We start from the raw sequence: 12130 nt of genomic DNA, 5'->3' as shown, positions 1-12130 counted from the left end.
ATCCCCATCACTCAAGTCCTCACAGTCCCCATATTTTGCTGTAATCCTATGCAACGATAAGGCTTCCCCACTTTCTGCCAAAAGCAAGTGTCATTAGCGTGCTCCAACTTTCTGAGACAGAGCTACTGAAATTTTTAACAAGGTCTTTTATCTTATCAAAGGCAGATCCTAATTTAGTTTGGCATATACTACCTCTGATAAATCCATTTACATGTATTCCATTTGCCTCTCTGCCTTTGATTCTTTAAAAAGTGCTCTCTATTGCTTTGCTATGGGGAAAAAAAAAATTAGTAATTTTCAGGCAGCCAGAATCATCTTTCTTCTACTTTCTGAAAAACAGCTATTAAATTTGTTCTTCTGCAGTTAAATATCATTTCTACTTTGATAGTGCTCTTTTAGTTTTTAAATATATGCTGCAAGATTTTCTAAAACACAGCTTCTTTGACCAAGCCCCATAAAAACCTTAGCCCTAGGAACCTGCAGGTTTCTTCTTCATTTCACTATCTGAATTTCCACAATAAACTAGGGGTGATAACTCTGACCATAACTTCATACTCACTGCATAACACCCACCCTCCTTTCTTGGTGAATTTTAATGGATGAATAGCTTTTTACTACTTAGACTATTTTCCTTTACAAGGTCAAACTCAGCTTGACTTCTGGCAACTTCTTAGTCACATTTAAGACTTTTGAACTCTAATGACATTCTTCATTTTTTCAACAACCACTTCTGCCACTCCTTCCAAGTTCTTGGCTAACTTATGATGTTCTCTTTGGCTGACTTTTCTTCTGATTAGGTCTGCAATCATTCTGCTTGTATAGTCTGTTTTTTTCTTGGGATGAAAATCCTACGCACTTTTTCTAATTCTGAATCAAAGAGTTCCCTTTGCTCTTTGGTTCAGCTAATTTCAAACCATTTCCCTACAGTTTCTCAGTCTGCATTTTTGAAATTCAAAACCTTTAATTGGAAAACCCCTTCAATTTAAACCACATAAACCTCTGATGCAAATAATTTCATCAAAATTCTGTTTCTACACACAGTCCTTCTACAATGCCCTCAATACTTATGAAACCCAGGTTTTAGGCGACATTATTTGTTTTAGTTCAAGAGCTACATGTGTGAACACTACACCCAGGAACTGCTGATCCCTAGAATTAGTAGTGAAATTATGACTTTTATATAAGAGTTAGACTCCACAGCATATTGAAACAGGGAAATAACTTTATTCTATTTACTGTAGTCCAATAATTCCATATATACTTAATACAAGAAAACCTGAAAGTGCAAAAGAGTCATAGGTGAAGGCATAAAAATCCACAGCAATTATGAGGTATCTTTGTTCACCACAGTGACTGAATCAAAATAGTAACTTCTGACGAGCTTTATCCCTTCACTATCTGTTATCTGAGTGCATCCAGTCTCTGAATCCTTAATACTTACTTCTCATTCCTTTCCTTGACAAACACATGTAAAAGGCTCTGCCTTTCATAAAAAGATCTTCCCTAAGAGCATATTACCAGAGCAAAGAACCTGGTTTTTTACACTATTATTTTTTTATGAATAATCCAAGTTAGCAGGACAATCCCTGCAGTACAACACGTTTTAATATTAAAGTCAGTAGAATTCCCCATACTTGACAAAACCTGGAAAAAAGCTAAGTTCATTTTATGCAGCAGGACAGACACATTCCAAACTACCCAGCCAATAGCTCTGCATGCCAAACTACTTCACACATCGAGATGAATGAAATTAATTACCAGCTTGCTGTCCATTTTATGAAATTTGAATATGAGCATGAAAGTTCAGTGATATATTCAACACTACAGGAGTTAGAGACTAAGTCCACCTAATTTTTAGTTTCATGCTTTAGCAAAAACTATCACCCACTCCTAACGCTGTAAACAAAGCATGGACTGTGGCATCCCACCTTATGGGGAAGGGAGCACCCAAGACTCAGAGATACTCATGACAAATGTCAGAGGGTCTACAAGAGCTCACAAAATTTTATTAGTAAATTATGCCCGCCCAGGAGATACGTTTTTCACTTTCAATGCCAATTACTTATCATGGGCAGTCTGATCTTCTAGACCCTTCTGGAAAGGGTTGGAGAGTTTTGATGGTCTTTATAACCACCAAATGATGACAAGTCTTGATGACTGGGTTGGCCTTTGGTCAACATTTCAGGCCCAATTCTCAACCTCATTCCTGTACTTTGCTGTATGGTGTTGTGCCTATCTCCAGGATCCCAAACCAAAACTAATCTCAGCAAAGTGCTGCCCTTCCTCTGTATGGTCCCTTCTTCAGAAACACCCTTATCTTTCTCACAGAATGTTATTACCAACAATCCTTGGTTGGCTCCACAGCTATCCAGCTGTCAGTGTTTGAGTTACATATTAGTTCTCTTATCTTCTAGGCTTCTGCATGGACACAGGAGCTGAAGTAGTGAACCAAATTTAAGGAAAACAAAATATTCTCTCAGTGATTTCAGAAAGAGTTATGCATCTTTTTTTATCTGTAAGTTTTCATAATTAACCCATTCAAAAAGTGGATGAATTTCTCAGATTCTGTAACGATTTCAATCTAACAAAGCTTCAGCGTCTTTCTGCAACTCCTGTCTTCCATATTTGCCTTAAACAACAAGTGTCCTAATGTGCACTGTGACTATTTTATTTATAAAATCACAGGCTCACTGGGGATGGAAAATGTGGAGATCACCAAAATCCAACTCAGTATTCATTTAAGTAAAACACACATAGAAATGACAAGTTTGGACTGCAGAGTGCCTGTGGATGGGTAACCTTCTCCTATGATCCAAAATAGTTCATCAACATTTTAACAACAGATAAATACAATATGGAGCATTGCATCAAGCACAGAAATGCTTCTTCTACACTAAAACTTGAAAGTGCTTTCAGCGTACTTTATTATGATGGCTATTATATAAAGAATAATGATATTTTAGATTAAATATTTCCAACGTAATTAGTGCCAGATTGTTTCAGATTCTTTTTCTGCCACTATTTACATTCCTGAACACATTTTCTTGGGGCAACCCCTAGTATCAATGTAGGCTGGGGGAGTGAAGAGACCAGGAGCGGCCCTGCCAAGGACTTTGGGGTGCTGGTGGGTGAGAGGCTGGACACGACCCAGCCATGGGCACTCACAGCCCAGAGAGCCAAACGTGTCCTGGTGAGAGAGATCCCACCTGAACACAGCACCCAGCTTTGGGGGTCCCACTTCAGGAACGACATGGGCTTGTTGGAGCAAGTCCAGAGCAGGGCCACTAAGATGACTAGAGTGATGGAGCACCTTTCCTATGAGGAAAGGCAGAGATAATTTGGATTGTTCATCTTGGAAAAGGGAAGGTTTTGGAGTGACCAAATTGCAGCCTTTCAGTAGCTGATGGGAGCCTACAAGGAAGATGGAGAGAGACATTTTACAAGGGCTTGTTGTGTCAGGACAAGGGGGAATAGCTTCAAACTGAAAGAGAGTAAGTTTAAATTACATATTAGGAAAAGATTCTTTACTGTGAGGATGGTGAGACACTGGAACACGTTGCCCAGAGAAGCTGTGGATACCCCAACCCTGGAAATGTTCAAGGCCAGATTGGATGGAGCTGAGCAACCTGGTCTAGTGGAAGGAGTCCCTGCCCATGGTAGGGGGGGTGGAACAAAATGATCTTTCAGGTCCCCTCAGAAATGATGAATAACTGAAAGAAAGACTCATTCTGTTAAATTATTTTTATAAGAAGTCTGTAAAAAAATTTCAAAGGAACTGTTAAATACAAATTTCTTTTATGTTCTACACTAAACTATAATCACAGCACTTGTAAATTTCCTTCAAAGGTGAGAGAAAAAGTACAAGTTCCAATTCTGGAAGACCATCTGAACAAGACATGACCCAGAAAACTGAAATATTGTGGGGTATAAAATCCAGTCATGCTGCCTGACAAGAGAGAGGAAGCACAACAGGAGGCATGGGCACTAGTGATTACATTCTCTTCATATGGAATTAGGAGAAGGATGGAAAAGCCATTTGCTATTTATCTTCTTTCATGTTCCCCTCTCTTCCACCTACCCCCAAAACCCAAGAGAGGTCTGCAGAGATGTCCCTTCACTACTGCACCCTAAGGAAGCTTTACAGAATGCTAAAAACTGCAGCAGCAGCCTGGGCCAAACCCCCTTGCAGCACCACGAGTCCCCTGCTGCCTGCCATACGGCGTGATCACATAATACCCAGGCCCTTGGCTGGAGGGACAGAGTCAGTGGAGCAGAAGGTTGCAAAAGGAAGCTCAGCAGGAGACACAAATTGCTGTTAACAGCTTTAAATGGTTTAACGTGTACCTGGTGCCAGAATCAGGCACCAACTGAAGATGCAGCCTATCAGGGCAGCAGAAACTATGGACTTGGAAAGGGAAAAGATGAACATTACTCTTCATCCTAATTCTACCCAGGATGGAGAAAACACAGCTCAAAAAACAACTTATGATTTGGACAATCAATACATTTCCATTTGCTAGGGTGTGGAAAGCCTCAAGCTAATGAATTCTGCATTACAGGCAAACCTTGCCCAATTAGCCCACAGTGTCTGGGAAGCAGTACATGACCCAACCCTCAGGAAACCCTGCAAAACCCAATGAAAACCAACAAAACGGTGAGTGTTAGGGGTGCTGGAGGCAGGGGTAGGTGGGGTGGGGGATGTTGTTTTGTTTCTTTGGTAGCAAAGTATCCCTGGAAAAACCAGGGTATGTTCTTCTTTATCACATTTACTTAACTTTTTCACCTTGTACACTTGCCCTGGAGAGCTTCAGTTCTATCCCTGAGCACAAACACAATACCTCAACACAAGAGCAGGCCAGTGCTGATAAAGGCCTCTATATCACTACATAAACAGTCATATGAACAGCTACAGAAGTGTTCACATCCCTTGTTTAGCAACACACTCCACTGCAGTGTCCACTGCCACTTTTGGGCCCTTTTGTACTCCTTTTTATTAACAGCACCAAGCTGATTTAAGCTCCCACAGACACACACAACTGCTCACACAAGCAACACCTCACTCCAAATACCTAGAAACTCTCCAAGCCTACAGTGGCCTCTGGGCCTCCTAGAGGGACTTTCAACAGAGATGAAATCACAAATATATCCCATCATCCTAGAGCAGAGCAAATGGCCCATGGAGCATGGGATCTGTGATAGCAAAATTACAGACTGTAACACAGTAGAATTTCCTGCATGCATTGATTCGAGTCTTCCTCTTGATAGTGAGTTTCTCAATAAATCAGTCATTTTCCTGTTTGGGAGACAAGCAGAATTCAGTCTTTATCAGTCTGGTAAGATTTTATCTATTTATCCTTCTACCTATATTTCATTGCTTCTCATAGTCCTCAGCATTACCCTTAAAGCAGCAAAAAAGTCTCTTACATGTCTGCCTGAAGAAATCACATAGAAAAATAGTCCAAAGATGTTTACCTGAACCTGCTGAGATCTTCAAGTAACAACTTTATGGCAATAACTACCCACTGATTCGATAGTTCACACATTCAAATGCCAACTTTGTTAATTATTTCAGAATTCTCCTGTAGGAGGAGAGTGATGGTACAATACTGAAATCAACGCTAAACAACCAGAGTTTGGGTTGGACTTTGCACACCACTATCTAGCAAAATAGTCAAGTACAAATTGCATCATTTTCATAAAGACAAATCAGTTTCCAACAGTTCAGAAAAAACTCCTATATTGCTTTTTATTTTCTTCTCTTGCAATCATGACATGCATGAGAGGATGTTCAGCTAAGTATTAATGAAACCAGTCATGCCCACTAACACAAAAAATTGTGTAGAACAGAAAAATCCCTGAACAGTTGCTGCCTATTCAGTCAGATGCAACATCCCAGTGTAACAGATGGGGCACAGGGAGTGACAGGGTAAGTTCATCGGCTGGCACCGTGTGAGGGGACAGAACACAAGTCCCTCTTGCCGCCTGCACTGCTCTGCACTGATAGCTGGGCTGCTCAGAAAGCTCCTGCCACAGCCAGCTCCAGCCTCCCAGCAGCGTGTCCCAGGAGGAGTGCAGGAGCCCAGGGACCCAGGAGCCACAAGGACCCTCCAGGGGCTTCTCCAGCTGTCCATCCTGGGTCCCTGCCCACGGTGGCATGGCCGGGCAGTGATCTCATGGCCCTGGCAGAGACCTGGTGGCCCTGGCAGAGACCTGAGGGCCCTGGCAGAGACCTGGTAGCCCTGGCACTGACCTGAGGGCCCTGGCAGAGACCTGAGGGCCCTGGAAGAGACCTGGTGGCCCTGGCACTGACCTGAGGGACCTGGCAGTGACCTGAGGGCCCTGGCAGTGACCTGAGGACCCTGGCAGTGACCTGGTGGCCCTGGCAGCCTGCCCTGGCCTACACTGCTTCACTCTGCTGAGGGAACTGCACAGAGAAGGGAGCACCGCTCCAGAGGCAGCTTTTAATTTTCCACAACTTTAGCTGCAGTTCCTCCTGCTAGGGCCAGCCTTCCACATGGTCTCACTTCTGCTTCCCCACATGATGAACAGATTGCAGGCACTGGAGGCACCAGGACAAAAAGCAGGGGATCTCCCAAACCCTCCTACAGTGCTCTCTCCCAGCACAGCTTTTATTCTTTTTTCTTCCTATCTACAATAAAGATGTCAGAATAATTAAAGCAGTGATTTGTTTACTTTGGATAAGCTTTTAAAGAGTGCTTTATGCTTAAACCCATGACAAATGTGCTTTTTTAATTATTTACAAAAATTACTTCTAGAGCATTTTCCTGATGGACTATTATTATTACTGTACAATACGTAATCTGAAATAAACATAGCATGAAAAACTTAAAAAGAAAAAGAACAAATAATTGAGAAAATACTCTTAGAGCACTTGGCATGACAGCATGATTCAAACAGCAATACACTGAAGTAAAAATGTCACTATTAGCTCTTTCAGAAACAGCAGAAAAGTCTGACCATCTCAAGGATAAAATCATTTTCTGGATTTTCATCTGTTGGAACCATAATAAACAACTGGCAGATCTTTCAGAAGAGAGAACATCATCTTGTCTGTTAGTACACCTTGTCTATTAGCTTGAGCCGGAAAGCAGTAGAGGGGACAACTTCCTTTGTAATCAAGGTTTTCCCCACTGCACCTCCCTCCAAGAGTTCAAGAAAACCTGGTACTTTAATTATGGGAACAATCAAGAAGGAACAAAAATACTTAGAATTTTTGGTTCATGATGCAAGCCTGAATAGAACACTAACAAACTAAAATTATTTTAAAAATCCATATCTTGCTTTGGAATATTTTCTTTCTTTCAGTGTAAAAATCCTCTTTTCAAAGCATGAAGTAAGACAGTTCTTTGTACTCCACCCCATGATAAACAGATATGAAAATCTGGTTGCTTTATTCAGATGAAAACTTCATATCACAATACACATCCCACTCTACTTTAAACCACAGGCAGTGTGAAGGCAGATTTTGTAAATCACATTATTTTGAGTTTAACACTGGCACTTCTGTTCATTGACTTAGTAATTTTCATTGCTAAAATCACACAAGGAAAACAGTCAACTTCAATTACACATTTTTAATTTTAAAATTCTTACATTTCAAGTACTCCATGATATATTTCTGCTTCAAGAAGCCACTTCTGCAATAATTGCTATGGTTTTGAATTGTCCATTACAGACATGTGGCATCTCCAGCCAGGGTCAAACCCTCACACACATGCACTAAAACCAACTTGGAAGTAAAATACTTTTATGTTTAACCCTGAGACTCAGCAGTGAAAAGCTGGTACAACAAAACTTAACAAGCCATTAACTAGTTATTCCTTCTTGAACTGAAAAGCACTGGAAACAACATTCTTAGTGGTAATTTGAGGTACTTAAAAACAAACCATAACAGCTCTGCAAAAAGCACACCCTTCACTAGATATTTCAGTCAATTGATTTCACCCTTCTGTAGCACTAAGATATACAGTACTCTCTTTATAGATATATAAGTGCTTTAAAAGTTTTAAATAAATAAGAGTGCTACTACAAAAGATGATACTAACTGAGATGTGGAATATTAACAGTCCTCTGCTACAGGATCACACTGTACTTCAGGACAGGTACTTTAAGAATCTGCTGAAAGCTGAGGAAAAGCCTTTCAATCTCAAGAAGCAGTGACTTCAAATGAAATCAAACAAGCAGCTTAAAAGTCACCAAATACCCACACTGACATTTCACAATGGTTACAGTGCAGTCATAGAAGTCAAAATATGCATGGCAAAATTCTTGAACTTCACAAGCCCAGCTGTCATGCTCAAATTCTGCTGGTTTAGTCAGCCATCAGAAAATCTAGGAAATGAGACGAGCTCATCAGAGCTCAGCAGCCTTACTTCATTTAAGATTATGTTCACTGACTGCAATAAAGACATGTATCAAAAGATCCTCTGAAATCTTTCTGGAGCCAAGATCAAATGCCAAAATCTCCTTCAAATAAAGCTGCATTTGAAAACAAACCAAACTGCAAATAAAAAAAGGAACATAAGAAACTGTACCTTAATTGGAGCCCGGCTAAACTGTATTTTTCTGTTGGCTGGGATTTCATCTTCATCTGGCAATCCATTAATTTCAGAATATTCCATATCAGGTTCATAACAGTTATTTTCATCACTGTCATCCAGATCATCCTGTTCTGTACCTGTCTCTCCCCAGTCAGAATTATACCTGGATCGCACCCGATACACATTGTAGTCAGAATGCATGTACACATGGGAACTCTGAAAATTATTCACATCTTCATGCCCATCTTTTTCACTTTCCTCATCGTAATGGGACTCAGTAGCATCTGTGGCAAAATCACCACCTGCAGCTACATTTCTTGTTAACTCTGCAGCTTCAGGCCGATCAAAGATATCTTCTGTGTGTTCTGACTGTTCCTTCTGTTGCACCAAAACTCCTGTCTCTGTTTTTGACTTACTCCTAGCACAGCTGTCCACAGATCTGTCGCTGTCAAGCACACCAACCAAATCCTGTTGACCTGTTGCAGAACTCTCAACAGAATTAGCACTTGCCTCTGTGCTCTTTTTTATTTCTTCAGTTGTTTTTGAACCTGCCGAAGTGCCTGTGGACACTTTCTGTCTCGCTGTGGAAGAAGTGTTAGTCTGCTGAGAGTTCTCAACAGACATCACACCTGTACTCTGTTTGGCTGGGGGAGACCACGTGCTGGCCTCTTTCAAAGGAGTGAAACCCTCAAGGTTTGCAACTGGGGAGGAGATATTTGTGACAGTAGATGAGAGGTTTAGTGGATAGTGACCAGTTACAGAGTACTCTTCGTTGTTTTCTGACTTTTCTGCGTTTACGCTGTGTGAGTCAGTGTTTTCAAAAACTGCGCTGAGCTGACTCACAGTTGGAGAGACAGTCTCTGTCCTTGGGCTAAGACTGTCCAGTGAATCCATGCTGCCTCTGTTAGACTTAGAGCTGCACCACTCATCTGGAAGTTCATTAGAAATGATTTTCTCTTTCTTTGGGGAATAGCGATTTGAATGTCCTGTTTCATGAGCATTTCGCTCAAACATCTTCCGAGTTTCAGTAAACTTGGAATAGGAAGGACCATCATGGATAGTGTCAAATCTACTTATCCTTTCAGACACGGACGATTCCAGCTTTACGATTGAACCATCTGCTTTTTCTACAAATTCTTTGGGCCTAATTCGTCTTTGAGGTGATGGAGGGCCACCCTTTCCCCTGGTTTTAGGGGCAACTCCAGCACTTTCAGTGGGCTCCATGCCCATCTGCATAAATAAGTTCTTGATCCTATTGACATTTGAGCCATATTTCCTTCCCCGGCTCTGTGAGGCCTCTCCTTCCTCTTTCGTTTTTTGGTCTCCATCGGATTTCGGTTTGTCAAAGGTGCTTTTCAGCGCCTGGAACTCAGTCCTATAAGCATTTCTGTGAGGAGAGGCACTTCGGAGGGTGGATCTTTCTCCTGAAGACTCTGTTTTCATCATGTTTACTTCAGGAGTGTGAAACCTGCTTGCATAGTTTCTGTGGTACCGCTCTCAGTAGTTTGCCACAGCAGATTCTGCTTGAGGAGTGTTTTTCCTCAGAGGCCACTGCCCTTCAGCAGGACCATACTTGACAGATCTGGAGGCAAATGTCTTAATGCACACGGTCAATTTTGACAAAGCAGCACGATTGAGGACTCTCAAGAACAAGGGCTGATTTAACCTGCAATAGAAAGGAGGGTTTTCTGAAACCATGTCAGGTACTTTAAGTCTGTCACAATTTCCATCTACCATTTTCTGATATGTTTACAAAAAACTAGCAAAAAAAATACAAACCAACACCGCACAGACATGTGAAAACGTGCCATTACCAACTTTTTCAAATTGACTGTTGCATAATTTATAATCTATAACATCATAGTGAAAGAACAAATAATCACAGCTTTCCATTCACAAGTATAGTATCACGGCACAAATATGCACGCAAAGGAAAGGCAATGTGACATGAAATATGAGGCACTGCAAGACAATCCTTGCTCGCTCAGAGAAACATAATGGTAGAAACATGATCAAAGATAATTTGCTTAGAAAGGCAAATTAAACATCAGCTCGAGGGAATACAAAAACTGCACCCAAAGTTAACAGCTGACAGGGTAATGGAAGTGAAATCCCGTTAGAGAAAGTTACCCCTCGTCACGGGCAGAGGTTTTATCGCCTGGAACCCCGGAGGTACCAACGCGGAGATGCGGAAACGGAGCCGGGGGCTGGACCGCTCGCACGGCGCGGCCCCAGGGGCTCATCCCCGGCTCCCGCAGCCCAGTGAAGGGCACCCCGGGGGTCTCCCGAGCCAATCCCCTCTCCCGTCCCCTCTCCCTTCCCGTCCGTTCCTGCTCCCCAGCCCTCGCCCTGCCGCGCTGCCGCCGCCCACGCGGGGACGCCTCACTCTGGCCGCGGCACACACGGTGCCGGTGCCGGTACCGGGAGCCCGCGGCCGCCGCACCGAGAGCGACGCGCCCGTCCCCGCGCACCTCCCGCTCCGCTCCCGCCGATCGCCACGGACGACAGGAAAGGCCACATGGCAGAGACCCTCGGCGAGCCGCGCAGCCCTCGCAGGACGCAATAAACTCAACCCGAGAGGGCAGCGCTGGAGCCCTGCGGCGGCTCCTGCTCGGGCGGTCGTGCCGCCCCGGCGGGCCGGAGCCGCGGGGCCTCGGGCAGCAGCACCTTGCGGCGGGGCAGTGCCCGGGCAGAGCCCGCCGCCCCCGCGAAACAAAAGCCCGGTGCCAGCGCCGTTCCCCGCGGAGCCCCGTACCCGTGCCGCCGAGCGCGCACGCCGCCTTACCCAGCCGACAGCCGCGACGGACTCCCCCGGCCGCCCGGCTCAGCGCTGCCCCCGCGCCTCCTCTGCGCAGAGCGGCCGCTGCCGCCGCCCGCCTGACAGGAGGCAGCAGCCACCGCGTCGCCTCAACGCCATTGCAGGCAGCGGCGGCGGCGGCGGCAGCGGGGGCACGGACACGGCTCCGCGCGCACACCCGCGGCGGCGGCGCGGGGGAGGATGAGGCGCCGTGGCCGCCGCGGCCGCGCTCCCGCCGCCGCCCGCCCCTCCGCCGCCGCGCCCCCGCCGCGCCCCCGCCGCCGGACGCGCCCCGAGCCGCCGCCGCCGCCCGCCGCGGGGCCGCCCGCCGCCGCCGCCGCCCGCGGTGACAGGTGCCTCACCTCCTCGGCGAGCCGCAGTGGTTCGCTCCGCCGGCGGGGCGGGGGAGGCGGCCAGCCCGCTGCAGTCCGGCCCCGGGCGGTGACTGCCGAGAGGCGGAGGACGGGCCCGGCCGCGGCCACGCCGCCGGCGCCGGGTCCCGGTGCCTGCCTCCGGCCCGGTTTATCCCCTTCTTCTCTGCCCTGGAACGCTCGTTTCCAGCCTGACCCCCGCGGACCGGGCCCGCCCGGCACCCGCCCGTGTCGGAGGAGGCAGCGTGCCCGCCCCCGCGCGGGAGGGGCAGCGTCCCGGGTCCCGGGAAAGCCCCCGCGCCTTCCCGCTGCAGGAAGCCCGCGGGGCGCGGGGCGCACGGAGAGCTGCCTGCGGATCAGGAGCCGCCGTGCTCCTTCCCCCGCTGTTCACCCGCTCACCC

The 12130-nt window shown here is 45.7% G+C and overlaps 1 protein-coding gene across 5 annotated transcripts in view; it reads right to left on the bottom strand.

Moving 5' to 3' along the window:
* PPP1R9A (protein phosphatase 1 regulatory subunit 9A) overlaps positions 1–11759 on the bottom strand; it is a 128113-nt gene extending 116354 nt beyond the window's left edge. For 2 of the 5 annotated variants that reach the window (XM_063151645.1, XM_063151654.1), the window contains exons 1-2: positions 11347–11466; positions 8556–10227 (exon numbers count right to left, since the gene is read on the bottom strand). In XM_063151645.1, the coding sequence (XP_063007715.1) occupies positions 8556–10007 (1452 nt within the window). In that variant the 5' untranslated portion in view covers positions 10008–10227; positions 11347–11466. Of the gene's footprint in view, positions 1–8555; positions 10228–11346; positions 11470–11720 lie in introns of those variants that run through there. The other 3 variants (XM_063151630.1, XM_063151622.1, XM_063151638.1) reach the window with 3 other exon arrangements.
* Positions 11760–12130: the final 371 nt, after the last annotated feature.

Source organism: Melospiza melodia, chromosome 1 (genome assembly GCF_035770615.1).
Source record: "Melospiza melodia melodia isolate bMelMel2 chromosome 1, bMelMel2.pri, whole genome shotgun sequence".
Lineage (NCBI taxonomy): Eukaryota > Metazoa > Chordata > Aves > Passeriformes > Passerellidae > Melospiza > Melospiza melodia.
This window is presented reverse-complemented; position numbering and strand designations above follow the sequence as displayed.